The 26,282-nt window shown below is 34.6% G+C and overlaps 3 protein-coding genes and 1 long non-coding RNA gene across 4 annotated transcripts; all 4 read right to left on the bottom strand.

Annotated features, from left to right (window-relative positions):
• Positions 1-10,766: 10,766 nt before the first annotated feature.
• Positions 10,767-13,175, bottom strand: LOC139886033 (uncharacterized). The gene is made up of 3 exons (XR_011772236.1): positions 12,766-13,175; positions 11,670-12,494; positions 10,767-11,071 (listed from the first exon to the last, which is right to left on the bottom strand). It is a non-coding gene; the product is annotated as an uncharacterized lncRNA (long non-coding RNA).
• Positions 13,176-16,330: 3,155 nt separating this feature from the next.
• Positions 16,331-17,443, bottom strand: LOC139852141 (uncharacterized). The gene is made up of 6 exons (XM_071841370.1): positions 17,325-17,443; positions 17,132-17,251; positions 16,929-16,962; positions 16,707-16,811; positions 16,509-16,595; positions 16,331-16,394 (listed from the first exon to the last, which is right to left on the bottom strand). The coding sequence occupies exons 1-5, from the start codon at positions 17,441-17,443 to the stop codon at positions 16,515-16,517; spliced, it is 459 nt and encodes a 152-aa protein (XP_071697471.1). The 3' UTR covers positions 16,331-16,394; positions 16,509-16,514.
• Positions 17,444-20,538: 3,095 nt separating this feature from the next.
• LOC139852150 (uncharacterized) lies at positions 20,539-22,544 on the bottom strand. The gene is made up of 4 exons (XM_071841380.1): positions 21,966-22,544; positions 21,837-21,923; positions 21,290-21,728; positions 20,539-21,197 (listed from the first exon to the last, which is right to left on the bottom strand). Exons 1-4 carry the CDS (start codon positions 22,542-22,544, stop codon positions 20,539-20,541), a joined length of 1,764 nt encoding a protein of 587 aa, XP_071697481.1.
• Positions 22,545-22,718: 174 nt separating this feature from the next.
• LOC139852160 (uncharacterized) lies at positions 22,719-23,783 on the bottom strand. Its single transcript, XM_071841389.1, has one exon. The coding sequence runs from the start codon at positions 23,781-23,783 to the stop codon at positions 22,719-22,721; it is 1,065 nt and encodes a 354-aa protein (XP_071697490.1).
• Positions 23,784-26,282: the final 2,499 nt, after the last annotated feature.

Below are 26,282 nucleotides of genomic sequence, written 5' to 3' on the forward strand. Positions count from 1 at the left end.
CTACGCCTACTTAAATTTCGGGACAAAATTTCTTTTAAGGAGTAGGTAATGTAACATCCCGCCTTTTTCCGTTTACTTTCCGTTTATTCATTTTAAAGTCAGTTATATGTTTATAACATCTCCTGTTGATACGCGTTTTAAATTATCTCGCTTAGGTAATTCACGCACCCGTTTCCAAAGTTAAGGGACTAAGTTTAACAAAAGAGCAAAGAGGTGACTAGGTCAAAGAGTCAACTCTTTCTCCTCCATTCATTTATCCATTCATTTTCCTTTTTTCTTAATTACTTACATATTTTTCTCTCAAAACCCATACAAAGATTCATCATCCAAATCAAATCGAGCAAGCATCAATCCAAACAAATTATATATTCGGAATCCTCTCATCTTCCTCTTCGATTCCATACCGATTACATCTCATTTGGGTAACTTTCTAAAATCTCTAGATTTTGTGTTCTTAATATTTTTAACTTATAAAGTTGTTAATTAGTGTCTATGGCTCAAAGCTAACATGAATATATGATTTATTTGCTCGATCTCGTTGTTTTAGTGTAACTAGCATGAACATGAAAAGTGTGTATTTGATTTTGAGTTTTGGATGATTTAATGTTGTTGTTATGATAAAGTGCAAGTATTAAATGTATTCCTAGTATCACTAGCTTCAATTTGATGTGTAGGTTGCTTTAGAAAACTTCATAAACTTGATTATTAATTTTGGTGGATTTGGGTTAGGGTTTGGTGAACTTGAAATGAACCTTTGATGTTTTGAATGACATGAGATGTTAGTAGAAAGTGTTTAGTTGTATTGTATGTTTAATTGTCTTCGAAACGGCATATCATTCATGTAAATTGGTTGCCCGAATCATTGAATTGCATTTATGAACTTGAATGCATTAAATGATGAGCATTGAATGTGATATTGGTTGTTGAGGGTATTGAATTGTTTGTTGAAATGTATTTAGTTGTGTTCTTTGTCAAAATACCTTTCCAACGATATAAGATACTTGTTTTGAATGTTTACGGTTCGTAAGTTATGGTGATTTGAAGTTAGGTTCGTGCCTTAAGCTTGAAAACTGCCAGAAAAGTTGCTGAACAGGTATTGGCGTGGCGCTCCATACCCTCGCGCGGCGCGCCAAAGTAGGCTGACCACTTGGCACTTTTTAAGAAAAATGTTTGCTATGCTATGGATCTCCGATTCACATGTAACTTGTTCTAACATGCTTATATATGATTAAAAACCTCAGAAAAATAGTTCGGAACCCGACCCGAACGTGTTGACTTTGACCCGACCAAAGTTTGACTTTTTGTCAAACTTAACCAAATGATTATGCAATTTTTCTAACATGATTCTATACTTGTATCTTGCATGAAACTTGACAATTTGACTCACATGCTATATAATCGAGCCGTAATGAGCCATCGGACTAATTGAACACTTTGACCTATCGTGTTTACCGATATTGATACAAACCTATTTTTTTAGGTCAAGACTAGCATTCATTCTTGCACACGTTTACTTGTTGAATTACTTTTTCATACGTGCACTCAAGGTGAGATCATAGTCCCACGTTTACTCTTTTAAACTTACATTTGGGATGAGAAAACAAAAACGTTTCTTTTTACTAAGTGAACACAAGTACAGGAAAACAAACATTCTACATACGAGTTTGAACAAAAATCCTCAATTCGATTATCATTAGTTATACTTGCCGGGTGTAAGCGAGAACTTATGTTATATGGCCATATGGGTTTGACAAACCCTCATTCAAACGGTTCGCTACCATTTACGAATGGAATATATTTTCGAGAAACAGTATATGTTCTAACACTATTGTGATGGGGTTCTATGGAAGGAATGTTAAGCATTGATGCTCGTGAATATTAACTTTTAGAATGTATTACTATTATATCAATGTTACAAATCTTGTGGTTCACTTGTACTTACTTAAACCTATGATTTCACCAACGTTTTCGTTGATAGATTTCTATGTTTTTCTCAGGTCCTTGAACGTTTTGTGATACATGCTTCCGCTCATTTCTTTTGATACTTGCTTGGATGTCGAGTATACATGCATACGTGGAGCGTCTTTTAGCTACTTTTAAATTGTGTCGCATATGTTTCAATTGTACTTTAAACTTTGCTATGTAACTAGTTGTCGAACTACTTTGTAAACCTTGAAACATCTTTACTTTTGAAATGAATGCGACATACTTTTGGTCAAACGTTGTTTTAAAGACTTATGACCACGTAACGGGACCTAAGTAGATGACGCCGTCAATGACGATTTTGTCGGGTCGCTACACTTAGGATGTAACACAAGCGCAATAAAGATGGTCTTAAGCATGTAAGTTCTATATCCATCAAGTAGCTGATGGGTTATTGGTATATATGACTCTGCTAGAATAGAAATTTTAATTTGTAGTATGTGACAAAAAAATTGATCAAATCGCTATAATTTAAGATTTTGTAATACTACTTTTATAGGGTACAGTAATAACAACGAGTTCACAGTGATAATAACGAGTGACGGTCCTGAAATTTGACTAAGTGTCTGGTGCTCCCTCTGAAGAAAAGACAGCATGAGAGGCTGCATGGGAGGCAGCATGAGAGGCAGCACAGGAGGTAGCAGCAAAAAGACTTGTAAAAATTCTCTAAGTGTTATGCAGGTTGGTGCTCCCTCTGAAGAAGGAGCACAAAAGGCAACAAGGATTCATGCTCTCTCTTAAGAGGCGGCATGGAAAACACTTAGTCAAATTTTTGAGTTTTTTCGTGCTGTCCAAATTTTAAGTAAAATACAGAAGAATTTTTTTCTGTAACCACTTATGCTATATTTGTGGAAAGGATAATTTTTGTTTATGAAAAAGATTATTATCTTAACCACTTGTATATTATGAGAGATATTTATGAGAGTCAATCGGCCAATTGATTCGAATATATCTTCTCTTATAATTATGGGTGCCTATAAATAAATAAGATGAATTATTCATGAGTATATAGAATACGAAAAACCTAAATACCCTTCTGCAACAGGTTCTTGTTTTCTGCCAATAACAAGAACGCAATCTCTGTCTTATCCCAAAGTGATATTCGTGTAACTCAGATAATAAATGATCGAATTATTACTTTCAGAAAGTGATATCACGATTCAGTAATTTATCCGGTTATCGATTATTTTACCCTACACAAAATGTTTAAAACCTCCAACAGTTGCTAGAAGTCGGTCTTTACGGCTATCATCTCGAGCTTCTGTATCAACTGTAAGAGGAAATACTTCTAAAAGGTCTGTCATTGGGTCTTATAAAGTTTCTTTGTCTACCATATCTAAATTATATTTACTTTACAATAAAGGTGGTGATCTAAATCTATCTACTTAAGTTTGTTATAATTTAATTTCTCAATACATCCGGTTGATACATGATTTGAGGTATGGCAACCTCTGTTAAAATACAATGCAAATTTGGAATAATATGGAATTTGTAAATATGTATAAAAAAATATCTAGATATTAATATGTATAAGAAAATATCTAGATATTAATATGTAAAAGAAATATCTAGATATTTATATGTAGAAAAATCTAGATAATATAGATATTTTAGGTGAGAAATATCTAGATATTTATCCATTGAAATATCTAGTGTGTAGAAACTTCCATGGACAATTATAAATATGGGTGAGGAGTTTCATTTGTGAGTAAGTTGTGAAAGGAGTGAGTGAGAGTTGTGAGGAAGTAAGAAGAGTGTGAGTTAGAGAAGAGAAAACTTATAAGTAAGTAATATTGTAATTGTATTTTATATTAATAAAAGTGTTCTTTGTTAAGTTTTTCGGTTAAGCCTTAGTTCGTGTTTAAGTTCTTAGTGCCCTTGTGTTATTTTTATATGGTCGGCTCTGCCGCCTAAGTGATACATTGTCGGTTATACCGCCTAAATGATATATGGTCGACACTGTCGCCTAAGTACTATTGTGCACTAAGAATTCATAAAATTAAAGGCTAATCAACGTCAAAGTATTGGCGTAGTGAGTCTAGTATAGTCTAGATCCTCTATAGTGGGTGTGTTGGGCTCGTCGAAGCTTCCAACAATTGGTATCAGAGCGGGTCGTTCGGGACCATTTCTAGTGGAGGAAATCGGTAAACGTTGGACGTTTACATCGACTTGTTTTCACCAAGGCTCTAAGGGAGATTCTGTCGGAGCACAGTTAGGAACTGTGAAAGCTCATCGGTCAGGGACCAAGCTTATTGGACGTTGGACGTCATGAAGGCAGATCTTGCAAGTACGAGCAGTGGAATCAAGAGTCTCAATAACCACAACTATGGTTATTGGCGGACTTGCATAAAATCTTACCTACAAGGACAGGATTTATGGGAAATAGTTGCTGGCAGTGACACAACGCCTCCACCGAAAGAAAATGCCGAAGCCTTGAGAAAATGGAACATCAAGACCGGGAAGACTTTATTTATATTGAAGACTACAATCGAGGAGGATCTATTGGAGCACATCCGTGACGAGAAAACACCAAAGGCAGCTTGGGAAACTTTTGAAAAATTATTTTTAAAGAAGAATGAAGCACGCCTCCAGCTCTTGGAAAATGAGCTCGCAGGTATCTCACAAGGAAGTCTATCTATTTCTCAGTATTTCACCAAGGTGAAATCTATTTATCGTGAGATATCTCAACTTGCTCCTGAAGAGAAAGTGAGTGATGCAAGGATGAAGAGAATTATCATCCATGGCTTAAGATCCGAGTATAATGGATTTATAGCCGCTGTGAGAGGATGGCCTACTCAACCATCATTAATAGAGCTAGAGAATTTATTGGCTAATCAAGAGGCATTAGTCAAGCATATGAATGAAGTAACCATAAAAGACGGAGAAGATACACTCTTCACCAATAAGAAGAAAGCAACATCTCGAAGACAAGAGGCGATGAAAGAAAGTAAGACATATGGGTGGAAGGGTCACTCAAAATCAAAAGGCAACGCTTCAGGGGGAGCTCAACAAGGAAGAAGAGATCATCGCCAACAATACGGGAAAAATGATAAGAGAAAGAATGGTGAATGCTTCAATTGTGGCAAGAAGGGTCATTTTTCTCGATATTGTAGATTTCCCAGAAGGCGAACTTTCGAAGAAAATGTGTCCGCCGCAAGAGATGAGAAGAAAGAGGTCACATTCGAAGCAACCATTAATGAGGAAACATGGGATGCAGAAGTTGGACTCTCTGTTGAAGCTGACATAGATGATCAAGCTCTTACAATAACTTTAAAGTCAAAAATAAACTACAAAGATGATTGGATCATCGATTCTGGGTGCTCAAATCATATGACCAACGATGTGACAAAGCTGCAAGAAATGGAGGATTACAAAGGAAAGAGAGACGTGTTGACAGCCAACAATTCAAGGTTGACTATTTCTCACATTGAAAAGACAATAATTCCAAATGAAGGCGACTCTCAAAAGCTCCAACTCGAGAAGGTGTATCTTGTCCCTGCCCTAAAGAAGAATTTACTATCGGTACCACAATTGACAGCAAAAGGGAATTATGTGCTCTTTGGACCAGAAGATGTGTCCGTATTCAAGAGAGTGAAGGTGGTTGGTAATCCAATTATGCAAGGAAGAAGAATAGAGTCGGTCTATGTACTATCTGCTGAAACAGCATATGTGGATAAGACTCGAAAGAATGAGACGGCTGATCTTTGGCATGAACGTCTTGGGCATGTGGGCTACAACAAGTTAAAGGAGATGATGGTGAAACACATAGTAAATGGGCTTCCTCAAATTGATATCCGAACAGATACAATTTGTACTGGATGTCAATTTAGCAAAGCTCACTAATTGCCATTCAAGGAGTCAGAGCATTAGTCCAAGACATCACTAGAGCTCATACACTCTGATGTCTTCGGCCCAGTGAAACAAACATCACTTGGAGGCATGAAGTATATGGCGACATTCATTGATGACTTCTCAAGCTATGTGTGGGTTTACTTCATGAAAGAAAAGTCGGAGACTTTTATGAAGTTTAAAGAGTTCAAGAATAAGGTAGAAAGTGAGCTTAATTATAAGATTTGATGCTTACGCACAGATAATGAAGGAGAATATTTATCAACCGAGTTCAATATCTATCTTGAGAAGCACAAGATCAGAAGGCAATTAACTTGCCCTAATACTCCACAACAGAATGGAGTGGCAGAACGTAAGAATCATCATCTTGCTGAAACTTGTCGAAGTATACTTCATGGTAAGAATGTACCAGGAAGATTTTGGGCTGAATGTATGAGAACGGCATCATACGTGATAAATAGGCTTCCACAAACAAAGTTGGGGCATATTTCACCGTATGAAATATTATGGAAGATCAAGCCAACCGTCAACCATCTCAAGGTTTTTGGATGTGTATGCTACGTCTTCGTGCCAGATCATCTACGAAGCAAATTTGAGAAGAAGGCAATTCGGTGCATTTTTGTCGATTATGATGAATCAAGAAAAAGATGGAGATGTTGTGATCCAAATACTGGAATGTGCCATACTTCAAGAAATGTGGTATTTGATGAAGCGTCTTCATGGTGGTCACCTCAAAAGATAGAGCTTCCAGAATCTCATGGATTAGAAGAAGGTCGAGGAGAAAAAGAAGAGCCTAAAGAGCAGGTATTGGATCCAATAAAAGAAGGAGAAGGATCGTACTCTAAGTAAAAGAGTCCATGGAAAACTGGTGTACATCAATCTATATCCGAGGAGGTTCGTCTAAGCCAAAAGGAAGTCGAGGAGCATGCACAAGAATTAAGGAGGTCAGCAAGGCCGAGACAACCTAATCCAAGGTATGCCAATGCTGCTCATGTGGATGAATCAATACCTATTGAGCCTTCTACTTATGAAGAAGCAGCGCAAAGTCGAGAATGGCAGAAAGCGATAGCGATGGAAGAAGAAATTAATGCACTAAAAGAAAACCAGACATGGAGTTTAGTTCCAAAGTCAAAAGATGTAAAACCAATATCTTGTAAATGGGTTTACAAGGTGAAGACTCGATCAGATGGCTCCGTTGAAAGGTATAAAGCTCGACTTGTTGCTAGAGGTTTTTCTCAACAATATGGGATGGATTATGAAGAAACGTTTAGTCAAGTGGCGAAGATCACAACAATTCGAGCTCTACTAGCTTTAGCCGCTAGCAAATATTGGAAGCTGTGGCAGGTGGATGTCAAGAACGCTTTCTTACATGGAGAACTTGACAAAGAAATTTATATGGAGCAACCAAGAGGCTTTGAGAACAAGTTCCATCCTGACCGTGTCTGCAAATTAAAGAAAGCACTATACGGCTTGAAGTAGGCTCCAAGAGCTTGGTACGGAAAGATTGGTGAGTTCTTGGTACAAAGTGGTTTCACAGTTGCTCCTTCATATTCTAGTTTATTTGTTAAACAAGATCAAGAAAAACTAGCCATAGTGCTAGTATATGTGGATGACTTAATCATCACGGGAGATCACTATGAGGAGATCCAAAGAACAAGAGAGAATCTGTCTATCAGATTTCATATGAAGGAGCTTGGAGAACTCAAACATTTTCTTGGACTCGAAATAGAGCAGAAAAGAGATCTTTTACAAAAGTATGGAATGCTTAATTGCAAACCTATCTCAACTCTAATGGATCCGAATACAAAACTACGAGCAGATGAAGGAAAAAGTCTTCAAGATGTTACCATGTATCGAAAGTTGGTCGGAAGTCTTATTTATCTCACATTAAGCCGGCCAGACATATCTTATGCAATTGGAGTGGTTAGTCGATACATGAGCAATCCGAAGAAGTCTCACCTTGATGTTGTACTACGCATCTTAAGTCTTGGATCAGGGGTAATATCATGGTGCAGCAAGAGACAACCAACATTATCCTTATCAAGCACTGAAGTAGAATATCGATCGGCAGCATCAGCAACACAAGAAATTATTTGGTTGAAGCAACTAATGGACGATCTTCATCAATCAACAGACTATCAAGTAGAGCTTTTCTGCGATAACCTATCAGCTATACGTCTAGCAGAGAATCCAGTCTTTCACGCAAGAATAAAACATATAGAAGTACACTATCACTATGTTCGCGAGAAGGTCCTTGAAGGGAAGATCAAATTGGTGCCAACAAAGACAGATGAACAAGTTGCAGATATATTCACCAAGAGCCTAAGTAAACTAAAGTTTACAAAATTCAGAGAAGCACTTGGAATGGTCTGCAAATCATCGTTGGAAGAAAATTTGCATTGAAGGGGAGTGTTAAAATACAATGCAAATTTGGAATAATATGGAATTTGTAAATATGTATAAAAAAATATCTAGATATTAATATGTATAAGAAAATATCTAGATATTAATATGTAAAAAAAATATCTAGATATTTATATGTAGAAAAATCTAGATAATATAGATATTTTAGGTGAAAAATTTCTAGATATTTATCCTTGGAAATATCTAGTGTGTAGAAACTTCCATGGACAAGTATAAATATGGGTGAGGAGTTTCATTTGTGAGTAAGTTGTGAAAGGAGTGAGTGAGAGTTGTGAGGAAGTAAGAAGAGTGTGAGTTAGAGAAGAGAAAACTTATAAGTAAGTAATATTGTAATTGTATTTTGTATTAATAAAAGTGTTATTTGTTAAGTTTTCCGGTTAAGCCTTAGTTCGTGTTTAAGTTCTTAGTGCACTTGTGTTATTTTTATATGGTCGGCTCTACCGCCTAAGTGATACATGGTCGGTTATACCGCCTAAATGATATATGGTCGACACTGTCGCCTAAGTACTATTGTGCACTAAGAATTCATAAAATTAAAGGCTAATCAACGTCAAAGTGTTGGTGTAGTGAGTCTAGTATAGTCTAGATCCTCTATAGTGGATGTGTTGGGCTCGTCGAAGCTTCCAACAACCTCATGGTGTCAAGATTGTTCCATTACCTCACGAGTCACGCCGTACATATGGCTCTGGTTTGATCAGTTCTATAGAATGATGGTATTAATATGAAATTATGAATATTGGTTTGGGTTACGAGTCAATGCAACTAAAAATAAAAGATACGGATATTGATTATCAGGTATGATCACTTAGTTCAATACATAACAAATGGTGATCCATTTGCAAAGGATCCTTGGGTAGGGTGTAAAATGGGTAACAGTTTCCAACTGTAAAGGCAATAAGTAAATGACTTGATAATTTTATTTGTGGTCAATAAATAGTTAAGAAGTACTCGTATATCTGTTACTCATATACTCCGTATAATGTTTCATCTTATGGTTGTAACATGGACTTTTTTGTATTTTTTTTTCTTTCTCGATCACCTAAATTTCGTTTTGTTGTTATTTGGAGCATGATTATTTGTATTGTTGATGCAAATTCAACTGAATGTACATTTAATGAGATCCATAATTTGTCTGAAATTTTATACTTGCTCTAAATTGTGTATGTGGATTACAAAAACCAAGTTTTTATTTATTGAGAACTAATTATAATTTTCGTTTGTTTCTGGTGCTCTCCTTTGCAAACGGAATCACTACAAGAGGATCTTTATTGACTGTTCGCATTTCGGTAAGCACATTGTCGCAGTACCTACCCCTATATCAATGCTAACTTACGCCGGGCTACCTACCCCTATATCAATGCTAACTTACGCCGGGCTACATCAATGCAATAGCCTTGTGGAAATTAAATTTGGCCTCGGTTAATCTAGCTAGTACTAAGTAGTACGGAGTATTATATTCTCCATTGAACTTTATCTTATTTTCATCATAGCCAACCCTTTAATCATCTTTGAAGTAGTATATAATTCTTTCAGTAAGTATCCGGTATTTTGGTTTAATTAGTTGAATGGTATGGGTATGCTATTTTTTGTTCATATTGATGATATATATAAAATTCGTAAATAAGTAAATAGATTAACAGGTCAAAAAAAGTTACGTTTTACTAACACTATTATGTACAGTGCAAAGTGCAATATTGGTAGTTGGAAATAGTATATGGTTACCAAATAGTTAGACTGGAGGACAAAAAATGGATAGGGTAATATGTGAGTGTCAATGATATTAGAGATCTTTTGAAGCATTTTAATTGGTTGTTTCAATATATATAGGGTAGTATTTGGGTGATAACGTTCTCATATAACATATCCGATGTGAACAATTATCAACCATAGGATTGCACTTATAGATAATCCCACCAATAACTGAATTGTGAACTACTCAAAACTAACAAAAGGGTCAATGTGGTAGTGGTATTCCTCCCTCCATATAATCATATAATTAGAGCAATATATATGTACTAGTTTAATACACTACAACAAAAAGGTCGAGTTTACACACTTATTAATAGAAATAGACACGCTTCAAAGTGTGTAGATTTATCAACTTCACACTTGACCATTGTGTGAAGAATCCAGGCGTAACAAAATTCTGAATCATGTGCATGCTTTAAAGTGTGAAATTATGAATTTATTCTTCACTCTCTAAAGCGTGAGAAACTTGAGGTAATTCCTCACACTTTTAAGTGTGGGAGCTGTTACAAATTACTCACATTTTTAAGCATAAGGATTTGAGGCAATGTATTAATCACATCCTAAAGTGTGAGGGTTTGAGACTAGGATTTTGACATCTGTATAATTTGCTCACGCTTTCTAGTATGAGGATTCTATCATTATATTTTATTATATAAATATAAATATAAATATAAAATATATATTATATTATAAATGCTGCACCCAGGAACTCGATAGGTAAAGATTTGTGAACTTCAAGATTCAAACACACATGCATCTATATATTCACTTTTGCATCAGTACACAAAATATACCAAAATATGATTCGTACACATTCAGTTTTGCAGCGCTGCACCAAAATTTAATTCATACACCAAAATATTACATCCATGTATTCAATTCTTGAATATCAAAAAGCACCACTGACCATACTAGTGCAAAACAAGCCTATATGGTTGAGACTGAGTATTACACATGGTTAGAAATTGATGATGATGAGTTATCATGAACAGAAACAATGAAAGGTCGGAATTCATGTTTTTGCAGTCGACTTCTATACCCGAACATCATATAATTACCTGTTATTCTGTTAATCATACACACACACAAAGAGAGGACAGTGTTAGTTGTACCAAAAACACAAAGAAAACAGTGCTAATTACTAAACTAGAAACAAACACATACAATAAATTGATCTTTATAACTGACTCCAACGTATTTAGTAGCTTATAATATAATACTCAAGTATTTATTCGTCTATTTCAGAGATATCTTCCCTAGCAATGGCAATGTGTTGGAAGCTTATCACAATCAAGAAGGAACACAATATGTTAGCGAAAATGTATGACTATAGGGACTCCTTATGGCAGGTAAATCTTGTCAATCTGGGTAAAGGGTAACTCCTACATGAGCCTAAAAATGGAAAAGCAATCAAAGTAAAAAACTGGTAACAAAATTACCTTTGAATCAAACTAATCTATCAACTAATCCTTGGATATGTTTTCAACATACGCTCCTTTTGTTTTATGAACGATATCAAAAAAACTCAAGGGGATATGGTTCTCTATTGTTTTCAGCATCTATTAATTAAAGATATAATTAGCAGAGATTAACATTAACAGAGACAATTAGCAGATATTAAATTTTAATAGAAACATGGAAGTTGATGTCTTAGTAAAACTCACAAGTTGATCTTATTCGTGAATGGCTACGGGCACCTGTCGTATGAGTATGAAACTTCTCGCATCTTACCTTCTTTCTAAATTCTGATAATTTCTATAGTTCAAGTGAAATAAGACATGTTAGTAAACATGTGTACTTTAATTAAAATCACAAAAATACCCTAATACCTGTAACTCAGAAGATCTAAGATGATTAGACATAGCAAGTAGTGGTCTAACAAATGAGCTGAGACTTTTACTTGAGTTACATGAATGAAATGTTCTGTATAGGTTAGACGTAGTAATAACTAGAAAACAAGTAGTACATATTTTCCTAGTCTAGCATAACCTAAGGTATGAAGATTATAACTTGTAGGTGGTAAAATTAGTGGGTTGGCTAACAGGCCAAAGTTTAGGCAACAGTTAAACTTTTAAACTCACATGTCAAATTAGGTTCACTCTTAAACACTATTGTCCATTCTGTTGGACTTTTAACGAACGACACCGTTTATATATCATATATTATATGATTGAAATACTACAAAGTGATCATAAATGAAACGTATATCAATCAATTAACAGATGAACTTACCTTTCATCTAAACATTGTTTTGTAGAGAAAATATTGATACTTGCTACATTATTCCAGTTCGCAGCGGTTACAGGTTTGCTCTTAACAAGATCAGTCTGCATAATGTAAACTCATGCAACTGTCAATACACTACTATAATTCAGTAAAATCTAACCTCTACATGTGGTATCAGAGAGAGAGAAAAGATTTCTCATCGATCATCATCTTCAATTCGTACTGAAAATCACCGAATTCATCAACTGTCGTTCAAGCTTGACCTACACTTGGCCAAAACAATCGATCAAAGATTGTAGAGCTGTAGAGTCGAAATTAGAAACTTATTTAAGTTCACAATTATCCACTCTACCTTCGTCATTCACTGTTTCATAATTACACAAACATTTGAGCTAAAAATCTATTGATCAAAGGTTTAGCCTAAAAGTGAAATTAATCGATATCAAGAGATTTATGCGTTTTAAGAACTGAATTTGATTAACGAGTATTAGTAGAAGTGTAAGTGATCAATTTCGATTAGATTCACGTATTTACCTTCACTTTTGGTCAGTTTCTGAATTTCGCCGCCGTGCACCGCCTTAAATCACCGGAAAACTCATACTAATCGGAGAAATCAGTTGCAAGTTAACACGCATGTGATTTACTTTCGAACTTCCTTACGCGTGTATCATCAACAATTCAAATCTCATAAAGGTATCGGTTTAATTCCTCACGCGTTGTTCTTTGATTGAAAATTGAAACATAGTTCTTTAATTCCTCGCGCGCATATGTAATTAAATTATGTTTTCGGGAACAATTTTACATCAATATACGCGCGCATGAAAACAAATTGAAATTAGGGTTCGTTATTTTTCAATTGGGGAAGAATACGTGTGTGTGTTTGGAGGAGAAGAAATTACATAAATAAAAAGGACGCGTCAGTTTGTTTCTTTTAAGTCAATCGTCAGTTTATTTGCTAGCCTAAAACAAGTATGGCCCAAAATAAAAATTTATGAATAAATTATCCGGAGTACATCAATAAAACTTCACCCTTTTGTATGTGTTCACAAATTTTATCAATCTCCACGCTTTAATATGTGTACTTCACTTTATTTTATTCACGCTTCTAACTATGAGCTATTTTTACTCAATTATGTGTGTGAAGATTCGTTACTGCACATTTAAAAGCGTTGTTAATTTTCATCACATTCATGAGCGTGAGCAAGTTAACAAAAAATTACACACTTGACTCAAGCGTGAAAAAATAAGCATGTAGAATCTGCATTTTTGTTGTAGTGATACTCGCAAATTCGCGAGATATATTTCAATATCAATGATCTCTGATTGGTTGATGTTATAAATTTATTTGACAATGAAAAATGAAATTACAAGTTTGTTAAAATAACATGTGTTTACATGCAAGTAACAATATCATTTACACATTACATATTTAGAACATACTAGTTGTACGACCCTTGCGTTGCATCGGTTTTGTGAATTTTCGTTAGTTTGCATTTTGGTAGTTGTGGAAGTTCAACTGGAGCTGATACTATGTAGATCAAATATTCAAATCATTAGCGCATCGAATATTTATATACATGTTTTCATTAAGATTTTTGGTAACTGTAATATTTCTTAACATAATTTGAGTCAGGTCCGGCTTGCGAGTGCAGTTTAGTAAAGTATTCAACATAGTATACTCTCTTTAGATACATTTTGAGGTAAAAAGTTGACATAAGATCGTCCTTCCAAAACATCGGCGACTTTCAACCCTTTTGACCCGTTTTCAATTTAGATTGAAATAGCAGCAACGGCACTCAGCAGAAGCAGCAACACTTGGCAGCCCCTAAAATTATATTACCTGAAAAATTTCAACTATTAATTGTTACCAACTGTTATGTTGTTGTTTGACTTTAGAATGGAGACAATAAGCCCCATTTTATGGGAGTAAACAACAAAAGGTATGCGGGTTTTGAAGGATTACAAAGTTAAAAAATTTCCTTTTAGTAGGCGTTTTTAAGTGTCTTGCAAAGTAGAAGTTACCTGGAAAAAAAAACGACAAACACATATAACAATTGTAAACCCGTTTTCTCTCATCGTAACAAACAAACGACAAATGTCCATGATAAAACACAGGAAATAACTTTAAGTTATTAAATGTAACAGTTACCTTTCTTTGTTAGCGAGTTCATGACCTGACATTATGGCAAACTCATAATTATGATCATAGATAGGCAGGGGCGGAGCTTTATAGGGGCAGGAGGGGGCCCTCGCCCCTCCAAAAGTTTCAGTAAGTAATGGTATTTTGTAGCCCTTTGAGTTACGGACGTTTGGACTTTTGAATAAACTAAATCGGAGTCCGTATGAAAAATATATGAAGAAAATGGTGAAGGCGCGTAGATTTTGTTTTAATCAACAATCTACTTCATTCTTTCATATCTCTTGGGCATTTTTACCTTGAAATCAAGTTTAAAACTAAAATTTAAGAAGTTAACCTAGGTGATGTACAATTAGAATCTATAATTTCACCTAAGATTGGTACAACGTGTTTATTGATAAGAGCATCATGAGTCCTCCTTTGGCTTTTATTTATATGATTGTCCATGTAAACAAACTTGCAAGCACGTAAAATAATGTAAAGGAGATGATATTGACAAAAACGAGTTGGTTTACAATAACATGTTATGTTTACTCTACCACATTATTTTCAGTTACATTTTTAAACTAGTATACTCATTAAACATATAAGCACACTCAATTAATATCAATCATACTATTTTATTCTACATTTAATTTAAAGTAAATAGTACTATAGTTTACATACTTCCATTTTTGAACCACTAAATGGATTGTAAAAATTTATGTTGTCACTGTAAAATGTTGTAGTGGTTTTCCTAGACCCATTTGGGCTGACCTATTTACAAAGGGCAATTTAGGCTGACCCATTTGAGATGTTACCGAGATGTTACCAGACTAACCCATCTTGCCACATTTAAAATTAAGAAAGAAGAAAACCAAACCACAATAAACACATCTTCCACTTCCAACACTTACCTTTTTATTTAAACCTTGAGGTTTTTTTTTTCAGACGTACCAATTTGCCATTCGTCTACTCTCATAGTCATATTTATCCAACGATAATTGCCTTGTTAATCCTATAGTTTCTCTAGTTATGACAACCTGCACCATATGTATACTACATGTGTTAATTATGAATAAGAACAAAAGACTACTACACAATTCTTAACAAAATGTGCACATACAGCTGTAGAGCGAGGTTGGACATCTATAGCCTCTAACGTAACCCCTAATTCACTACTACATTCCGGCACTTTTAGTCGTGTGGAAAAAGTCTTTTAGTCGTGTTCCGCAACACGTCTATATGTGAGGGCTCCAAATGAGTGTACTCATATAGTGCGGTTCAAGGAACCGCTCTAAAAACCAGTAATTAGACGTGTTGTAAAATCGTTAGATTAGGCTGTTCCGTTTGTGTCTTTTAGACGTGTTCCGTTATCTTCAATTAGACGTGGTCTGTTAGTTTCATTTAGACGTGTTCCGTTAGTTGCAATTTAACGTGTTCCGTTACCTACTATTAGACGTGTTCTGTATTTTCCGTTAGTCACTATTAGACGTGTTCATCTAGTTGTAATAAGACGTGTTCATCTAGTTGCAATTAGACATGTTATTGTAGTTGCAATTAGACGTGTTGATCTATTTGCAATTAGACGTGTTCCGGGATATTTTTTTAAACCCGCCAAAAATTTTAAAATATTTAAAATTTTAAATTTTTAAAAATTTAAAAATTAAATATTTCAAATTGCCACAAAATATAACAGACTTTTGCAAGTAGACGTGTTGTATTGTAACAGAATTTTAAAAATCAATTAGACGTGTTGAATTGGTTGTGCTAGTAGACGTGTTGAATTGCAGAATTGCAGAACTGGTAAATACTGGTAAATGTAACAGATTAACAAAAATAAAACAGTAATTAATTTTATTAATAAAGAAAACCCAAATATACATATAAATTATCTTCATAACATTCACAAATGAAAAAAGTCATAAATCTAAATCATCTAGGTATTACAAATGAAAAAAGCTGCCTAGTAATCCATTTCAAAGCAAAGCATCCTGCAGCTCAAAAAATCCACCTGCTCTTCAAAAAATCCCTTGATTTGCTTTACCTGTTTTGAAAGAAAAGTACTTTGAACATGCATGAATATATGGACTTTAACAATAATACCAAATCTCCAGGACCGTTGACACGCAATATCAGATCACATAAAGGTTACACATACCAGACATCAAAAAGGAGACCACAAATGCCATTTTTCCATAATATTGTCGAGATCGATTGTAGATAAACAACGTTCATCCCATGATAGCTGTAAATTTTATATATGTATATAAATATACATATATACATATATAATATAAGCTTTTTGTAACATATATCTAAAGATAAAATTTAATAATTCATAACTTAAAATACTTACTTCGTCAATATTAATAACTTCCTTTTTTATACGACTATGTACGATCGAATGCATCCAATTGAGCACATAATATCCACACCCCCAACTGCCGGGTTGTTGATTGCACTGCATTATAACCACACGTTTATACACATGTATTAATTTAACATGTAACACGTAATGAACATGAAAACATGGATGAACAACTCAGAGGACTGTTTGTAGACAGCTAGGATGACTAACCTTAACTACATTCCATTGCAAAGGACCCCAAGCCCTATTCAAAATTAGACAAATAAATGACCAAATGATATTGTGTAATGTGACATAATGTAAATGTAATCAAGATTTAGAAATAATTCTAAATCAACAACTATTATTACATGTGTAAATGTAAATGTAAATGTAAATGTAACAACTATTATTAATTTAGAAATAATTCTTACTGCGTTATGCAGTCTGTGATCAGATAATCATCTTTCATCTTCTTATGAGTCCTATTTACTGAATCAAGTATGATTCCTTTGTACTCAGTGTGAGATATAAAAACCAACACCCAATGGCCACTGGCAAATTAAAATACACTCGTCAGACGATAAAATTTTTGTAAGCAATAATATATAAGGAATGATTACATACTTCTGATTATATGGTGCGAAGAAAGACTGTTGAGTAGAGTTGAAGGCGGTCCTCAAGTACTTGATTACAAAATTTTTGTCTGAGGTGATAAATGTTCCACATATATAATAAGGGTTCATTAACCCATATGGTTCGGTAAAAGCTACTTTTATAAGCTTGTCTAGACCCCTAATATGCGGAAAAAAATTAAGAAAAATAACATGTCAGCTCAAAACCTGGAAACTATAGTCAAACGTGTATATGAATTGTTAAATGCACTTACAGCATGAAGGAAAAAATGATGCTGCAGTCCAGGCAACCCCTTGTCCAAAGTGTGATGATGTCATCAGCACCAATCGTACTTACGCACTCTTCGGGTACGCCAAAAACTCCTGGATTTGCTTTAAGAGTGAAACCAGTGGTAGGATCTTCTCGACTCATCCATCTAGTATACGCAGCTTGTACACATGATCTGTTGGGTAGGAGATGTTCCATTGAAAGCAGCTTACTATACAATTGTTCTCTCTTTTTTTGGTGTTGCATTCCTGAATCTCCATTGTTACGTGGATGCACCTGCAACACCACATCAGATAACTTAAATTATATAGGTATATACGTATGATGATGTAACTTAAATTTGATGAGCATGTATATACCTGCTTACTACCAGTAATCAAAAGTAATGCAAGAAGTAAATATTTCTAAACTGCATGCATCATTGGAAAACATTACCGTATCCAAAAGTTTACAACAAACACACTTAAATACATGGTACAAGTGCAACAAAAAATATGTAACCTAACAACATCCAGATTGTACAACACTTATACACCAAAAGTAAGTACAATTGTTTAAATCAACCAACTAAAGATAAAAGTTTTGTTGCTCCAGATTGTACATGAGTTCATAATATTGACCAGGAATCAGGCCATTGATTGATCGGTACTCTGGAAAACCGTAAGTAACTGCCAGATTTGGTTTCTTTTTCCCTGTCTCCTGCTTCAAACGCCACTGGAATTCATCACCATCATGATTAAAGCAACTCACATAACACCCACTCCTCAGTCCTGGAAGTCTAATAAACTCCTTTGGAAGACGCTAACGAAAAAGAAAATACATATTTAACCAACGGTTTAACCAAATTGTTATTCTATAATGATGAAGCATAAAACGTTGATATGTAAAAAGATAAGACAAATAGTGTACCACCATTTATCAGTTGATGAATGTTAAACTTTAAAAAGATAAGAAGCGTACCAACAAGTTACCAGACAGTATTTTGATAATCACAACACGATCAGGATGTTGATGTTGTTGAGGCATTGGTTCATCTTCTGAGGTATCACTTTCAGTATCACTGTCTGAACTGTCATCAATGTAAATGATTTCAGGAATGGATTGGGAAGTTGATCCTCTTTCCTAGTTAGTAGAAACATCATCGTCCATCAGCTGAAAAGTCAATAAACAACCCTTTTCTACACCACGGTGGTCATAAATCACCAGCTCAAGATTTTCCGAATCAGTAGCATAAAAGACCATACAATCACCAGATGCCACTTTAAGGTCTGTAAGCAACTCAGACCATCCTTCCCATAAAACAACATCGTCTTCAACTGAGATTACCACCACCCTTTTGTTGTACCATCTTTGAAAGTGAACAATCATTTGTTGTTTGGGTCCAGAGTTTCCAAAAGTAGTTGTTAACCATTCCTTTGGCAGTATCTACATCTAATAAAAAATAATGCTATTTTTGTTAAAGAAATATAAAACTAATTTGTTAAGATAATAATCATGTACACATACTAAATGTGTGTTACATATGCGAGAGCGAAAAATGACCATACCAATCCTGGTTCATTTGGATTGTTGACGAATTTCATGAATGAAGGGAAACGTCTGTATGGAGCATTTGCATACACTTTTTCCTGAATTCGAGTCAATACATTGAAAGATGTGAATGGATCAAAAAAATTCTTTTAAAACAGGCCAGGTGAGTAAATAGCCAACTCGTAGTTTCTTTTGTCGATTCCAGTCATTAGTAGGATATCACCTTCTCCAATATCAAGATCATTCATTATCTTCAACCAGCCATCGCCAAGTATCATACGGCTACGATTATTCATCGAAAATGTAACTTCAGATTTATATCCTAGCGAGGTGTGGATGATAACAGAATGTCTTGGAAACATGGTATCATAATGGTCAGCATACCATTTATGTGGCAAAGCCTGTAACAAAACATAATAACCTGATATGTCTTACAATGGTTTTGCTTTATAAAATATATAATTTTAAGGTTAAAACAGCAACAAAACAATACCAGTTCAAGCTTATCTGCTAATCGTATTATGTGGATGAACAATGGTGGACGATTGTAGGTAGCCATAAATGACAACGTCGGAGATTATTTCTGCTTATGTAAAATCAACATATATGTACATATCAGTTATGTAGGTAACAATAATAATTAAGGTCAAATTAACACAACTAGATTTAGGTATAATAGTCTGATATTTAGGGCACTTCGTCTTTAACACAAAATATATTAGACTCTTTCTGCAGCATCTATTAACCACTTTTAAACCCTAATGTGTCCATTTTCTGAATAATCTAAGACAAAATGTGCATGTATATAACCTAATTTTCGATTATTGTTTCCTAATCACACAACTCGATTCAAGTATAATAGTATGATTGTATGGTCATTACATCTATAACAAGAATATTTGAGTAAAGAACAATTAGATAACTAAAAAAACCATCAATACCTGTATCTGAGACGATCCTTCAGCCGTGAGGACAAAATCGAGTTCGTTCGTCAAATAATTGCCGTTCTATGATGATGGAGTAGGGTGTTTTTGGTGGTTTGATGATGAAGTGGGATGGTTTAGGGTATACGAAGAAGTTGGATGGTTTTGTGATCGCGGTTTGTTCCCGGTATTAATATTGAAAAATGTGCATATATATGTTTATATATATATATATATATATATATATATATATATATGTGTGTGTGTGTGTGTGTGTGTGTTTTAGAATTATTTGTATTTGTATTGTATAGATTGGTATTATTAATTTAAAAGGTAATAACATAAAGTAAATTTTTCATGGTACAAAAAAATTAACAAAAAAAATTAACAAAAGACATAAAAAGACATGTTGCACAAGTCATTAAAAAATATACTCATGTGTGTACAAAAGAAAAAAGGTAATCAATCATATGTTCTAACAATTGTTATGTGTCTGCAACCTCGTCTCCTTCCTGATGGTCTTCTCTAAAGTAGATTGTATTATTTCCAACAACAACTTCATTCAAAGGTTGAACACCGACTGAAAATGGCGGTAACTCGTCAAATTGGTCGTACTCATCCTCATCAACAACGTTCTCGACACCAACAATCCGTCGTTTTCCATACTGAACCACATGCCATCTAGGATCCTTTGGGTCTTCGATAAAGAATACTTGAGTAACTAGTTTTGCTAGAATGAATGGTTCTTCTTTATATCCATTGGTAGAAAGATTAACAGTTGTAAAACCATCTTCATCAACTTGAACACCGCGATTATTATTAACCCACTTACACTTGAACAAGGGTATAGTGTACGAATCACCATAATCTAATTCCCATATTTCTTGAATGACACCATAATAAGATTTTTTAGCGATCCTTGATCTTTCTTCACGATTGACCATGGTGAATTCCGTCGACGAGGCTATCACCGTGACACCTCTATTTTGCGTTTTACTCTTCTTATCTTGAGCTTTAGTGTAAAAGGTATACCCATTTATGTCATATCCTTGATATTGGAACACATGTTTAGGGGCGAATCCCAAAGTTTCGACCGTTTTATCAATATTTGGAAGTGTCCTCCTAACTTTGTCTTTCAACCATTCTGAAAAAGTTATTTTATGTTGATTTTCCAACCACTTTGCACTTTTTTTAGGGTTTTGTTGTCTCAAGAACAACATGTGTTTTTGTATGAACGGATCAATAGATGTAGTGTGTTGTAAGCATTAAAATGAGCCTCTTGATAATCGGCAACATTTGAATAGCCCGTCTTGCGCCCAAGTGTCCCTTGACCTGATAGTCTTCCTTCATGACGACTTTGTGGAATCTCAACACTTTTAAACCCATCCATATAGTTTGTGCAGAATTCGATCACCTCTTCGGATGCATATCCTTCAACGATACTGCCTTCTGGTCGATTAAGGTTCCTTACATAACCTTTCAAGATACCCATATATCTTTCAAATGGATACATATACCGTAAGAAAACTGGACCACATGCCTTTATTTCTCCTACAATATGAGATACCAAATGAACCATGACATCAAAGAAAGAAGGTGGAAAGTACATCTCGAGTTCGCAAAGAGTAAGTATGATATCTCTTTGATATTCATCCAGCACATCAGGATTAATCACCTTTGAATGAATCATGTTGAAAAATAAGCATAGTTTTGTTATTGTGTGTCGAATACGGTTGGGTAGAATTTCACGAATTGCGATAGGAATCATCTGGGTCATTAGTACATGACAATCATGTGACATCATACCAAGCAACTTCAAATCTTTCATCGAAACCAACTTCCTAATGTTAGCAGAATATCCTGATGGAACCTTAATACCATGTAAACATTAACAAAATTTAGTTTTCTCGACCTTCGACATAGTATAACAGGCCGGAGGAAGAAACTTGGTGGACCTTCCATCAATATCTTTAGGTTGTAGCTCTGGTCTGATATTCATTAATTCCATGTCCCTTCTAACTTTAATTCCATCTTTTGTTTTTCTAGGAATGTTCAACAGTAACCCTATCAAACTTTCACACACATTTTTCTCAATATGCATAACATCAATACAATGTCGGACTCGTAAATGCTTCCAGTAGGGTAATTTCCAAAAAATAGACTTTTTCTTCCAAATACCTTTTGGAGGACCAAAACCTTTCTTTCCCAACACAACATTTATATTAGCAACTTTGGAGAGTGTAGTTTCTCCATCCAATGGTGGTGGTAGTTTTCTATCCTCTATAGCACCATCAAATAAATCCACCTTTTTACGATACGGGTGATTCTCAGCAAGCTCTCTCCGATGCCCCATAAATGCCAGTTTCTTACAATTTATGAGCCATATCGAGTGAGTATTTTCCTCACAAATAGGACATGCCTTTTTCCCCTTCGTACTATATCTAGACAAATTACCATAAACAGGAAAATCATTAATGGTGCAAAAAAGCATTGCCCGTAGTTAGAAGTATTCTTTCTTGTATGCATCATAAACGTGTATGCCGGTACTCCATAATTCTATCATTTCATCAACTAATGGTTGCAAATAAACATCAATGTCGTTTCCAGGTTGCTTTGGGCCTTGAATCAAAAGAGACATCATTATGTATTTTCTTTTCATACATAGCTAAGGCGGTAGGTTATAAATGCATAGAAGAACATGCCACGTGCTGTGACAGCTACGCAAATCTCCAAACGGATTAGTTCCATCTGAACTGAGTCCGAACCTTATATTACGTATCTCATCCCCAAATTCTTCAAAATCTTTATCAAAATTTTTCCATTGATGTGAATCGGCCACATGTCGCATTTTACCATCATTTTTACGATCTTCAGCATGCCAACGTAATAATTTTTCATCTTTCTCATTCGAAAATAATCTCTTTAATCTTGGTATGATAGGCAAGTACCACAATAATTTTGCAGAAGGTCCATTTTCTGACACATCACTATCAACATTATCAGTCGGTTTTCCATGTTTATACCTAGATGTACCACATACCTTACATTGATGAAGGTCTTTGTCTTCATTCCTGTATAACATACAATCATTTGGACAAGCATGTATTCTCTGTATTTCCAATCCCATTGGGCACATTAATTTCTTTGCTTGGTATGTTAAAACCGGCAACTCATTACCTTCTGGTAGCATTTTGTTCAACAACTCTAACAGGCTAGTGAAACTTGTGTCGCTCCAACCATTGTTTGATTTTAAATTAACCAGTTGTATCACGGCGGAAAGTTTTGTAGAATTCATACAACCGGTATATAAAGGTTTTTCAGCGTCAACAAATAGTTGTTGTAATCTGTCATGATACTTATCAGCAACATTATCCTCCATATCCAAATCGTCAAACATGTCATCAAAATTAACATTATTGTCACTATTGTATGAATCTTCTTCATTATCGGTATCGTTATCCGAAACAGACGGGTTAAGGTCAGCTAATGACTCACCATGAAAAGACCAACATGTGTACCCTCTCATAAATCCGTGTGCAATTAGATGACTTTTGATATCGGTTGAATCAGCATACCACAGTGCATTTTTGCATTTCTTACAAGGATAACTAATTGCGGTGTTTCCTTTTTCTAGTTGATCAGTCTCGGCAACTGTAGTAAATTCATCTACACTATCCATAAACTCAGAGGTAGCACGACCTATCTCGTACATCCAAGTATTCCGATCCATCTACAAGCAACATTGAAAAAAGTTAATACATTATTAATAATTAAGAATGTAAAAAGTTGGAAAAGGGACTAGAACCCACGACCTCCTCTCTACCAAGCAACATCCTAACCATCTAAGCAATTATGTTAACCTGACTGATTTACATTTATTTTCTATAAAAATATCACGTATCGACTACTGTTAAAAAAAACCCCAAATCAAATTCAATTGAGTTTTTATCGATCATAATCCCATTACCTCATTATCATTTCTCTTTTGTTACCTCAATTGAGTTTTTATATGTCTGTGTTCTAAAAAAAACGTGAAGTAACCCAAATCACTTGAATCTGTAAACCCTAATTGTTCGATACCCTATTCGATTTCTGTTCTATTTTAGATTCGGTCTCTGCACGATTCTACTTTGCTACCATGCCTTACACGAAGCAACTTATTACAAGAGAAAAAGAGTGTATTTCAAAGGTTAATTCCTATCATTAATTATAATTAATAATTAATTTTATATATTTGATAATCTAAATTTATTACTTTTTTTTATCAGAAAAAAACGTGAATATTATTGTCGCGCATTTAGTCTTTGAAATGGGTTTGGTTATGAGTTCGGTCAATTTCCTTGTTATTGCATATTGTGTATGTGTGATATGTTTGCTGTGTTATTCATAACACAATAATAAGACTGCATGTGTTTGAAATGATATTAAGGTGTATAAGCCTATGTTTGTTGTACTATTATCTTAATTTGTATATGCAGGTGCTTAGATGTGTATCTTTTCTATTGCATTTGATGTGTATCTTTTCTATTGCATTTTGTGTACAGATGCAACAAAAAAATAAAAAAAGAAGTGTAAATAAACTGAAAAAGAAGTCAGCGGTTATTCAGTTGAAGATTGAATTTGACGAGTTTGGCCAAGCTATTGGAAAAACCCAAGCTATTTTTTCGAGCAACATTGGCGTCTTAACTAGGAGCACTTGTGATTTCCTTGTAAAGGATTGGAAGCATGTGTCTCCTGATCAAAAACAAACTTTATGGAGCAAAATAAAGGTATTAAAATCTAAGATTTTGTTTAATTACTTTTTATTTATATATGTTACAACATTCAACACTTACATTAGATTACGTTATACTGGAACTTCATAATATTGAAGACGATTTTGCACGAAAAACAACACTGCAAAAATGCAACACAGCGTTTACGAGATTCAAGCACAAGTTAAGAACGTATATGGATGAAGGCAAGCTTCCATATGTGGAAGTAAAAGATTACGATTTCATATCTCTAGAAAAATGGGAAAAATTTTGTGAAATCGAAGATACGCCTGCTAGACGAGTAAGTGCTATTCAACCTGATTTGTATCAGGTTTGGAGGTACATTGTGATATTGTAACGCTTTGAAAAAGGCATTTAATCGCATTAAAACTGTGTAGGAACTAAGAGAAAAAGGCAGGAAAAACGCTTTACAGAAAGAAAAAGAAAAGTATGCTCGAGTTGGTCGTTCGGGATATCGTGGGAAAAAAGCACAATGGGATACAGAAGCAAATGATCCTCATAAATGTACACCATACCACAATATCAAAGATCCTGTAGCGAGGTATTACGTGCTGGGCAGGATGAAGCCGGATGACAAAGGGAAGACGGTAGTAGAAACATTTGCGCCGCTTATAGAGAAAATTGTAATATATTTATATTTGAATTTTTAGACTAACCAACTCATAATTTTTCTATAATTGATTACTTGTGTTTTTTTTTCCAGGTTAGGACGGATAAAGAAGGCGGGGATGCCTTGTTAACTCATGTGGGGAAGGAACACGGTGGTCGAAAAAGGGGTATAAGTAGCACAATAGGATACAACAAAATCACAAGGAAACAGAAATCAGACGATAAAGGAACGAGGGTAACTGATTTAACTGATGTTATGTTTCTTACAATATTTAAATGCTTACTTACTACATTTTATATTTCATGTTTGCTAATCAGAAGTCTCAGGAAAACTAAAAGCATGATGATGAAGAGAATGTTGTTGATGAAGATAATGATGATGAAGAAGAGAATGATGATGAAGAAGAAGATGTAGATGATGAAGAGAAAGAAGATGGTGAAGAGGATGTTGATGAGAATTCTGATCATGAAGAAGATGTTGATGATGAAGAGAATTATGAAGATGAAAAAGATGTTGATGAGAGGGCTGATGATGAAGATGAAGTGGAAGGTGTTGATGAATGGGAAGTTGATAATTTAGTGGAAGGTGCTGATGAAGGGGAAGGTGAAAATGAAAAGGATGTTGATGATGATGAGGATGTTGAACATCAGAAATTCACCAAAAAAATAGTGAAACAATCGAAACACATAAAGGTAACTGATTTAACTAAATGTTGTTTTTTTTCTAGACTTTTAAATTACTTACCACATTTAGTTATTCATGTTTGTTAATGAACAGGATGTTGAAAAAGAAAAGCCAGATGAAAATTTAAATGTTCATGACAACATCAATGAAAAAGAAGATG

Source organism: Rutidosis leptorrhynchoides, chromosome 1, assembly GCF_046630445.1.
Source record: "Rutidosis leptorrhynchoides isolate AG116_Rl617_1_P2 chromosome 1, CSIRO_AGI_Rlap_v1, whole genome shotgun sequence".
Lineage (NCBI taxonomy): Eukaryota > Viridiplantae > Streptophyta > Magnoliopsida > Asterales > Asteraceae > Rutidosis > Rutidosis leptorrhynchoides.

Excerpts from the sequence above, each read along its gene's own strand:
- LOC139852160 (XM_071841389.1), bottom strand. The coding sequence starts at position 23,783 with ATGGATCGGAATACTTGGATGTACGAGATAGGTCGTGCTACCTCTGAG.
- LOC139852150 (XM_071841380.1), bottom strand. The coding sequence starts at position 22,544 with ATGCTTTTTTGCACCATTAATGATTTTCCTGTTTATGGTAATTTGTCT. Across the intron at positions 21,924-21,965 it reads CCTGTTATACTATGTCGAAG|GTTCCATCAGGATATTCTGC; the intron begins GTCGAGAAAACT and ends CATGGTATTAAG. Across the intron at positions 21,729-21,836 it reads TGATGTCACATGATTGTCAT|GTGATTAATCCTGATGTGCT; the intron begins GTACTAATGACC and ends ATTCATTCAAAG.
- LOC139852141 (XM_071841370.1), bottom strand. The coding sequence starts at position 17,443 with ATGAACCCTTATTATATATGTGGAACATTTATCACCTCAGACAAAAAT. Across the intron at positions 16,963-17,131 it reads ATCACAGACTGCATAACGCA|GGCTTGGGGTCCTTTGCAAT; the intron begins GTAAGAATTATT and ends AATTTTGAATAG. Across the intron at positions 16,812-16,928 it reads TGCAATGGAATGTAGTTAAG|TGCAATCAACAACCCGGCAG; the intron begins GTTAGTCATCCT and ends GTTATAATGCAG.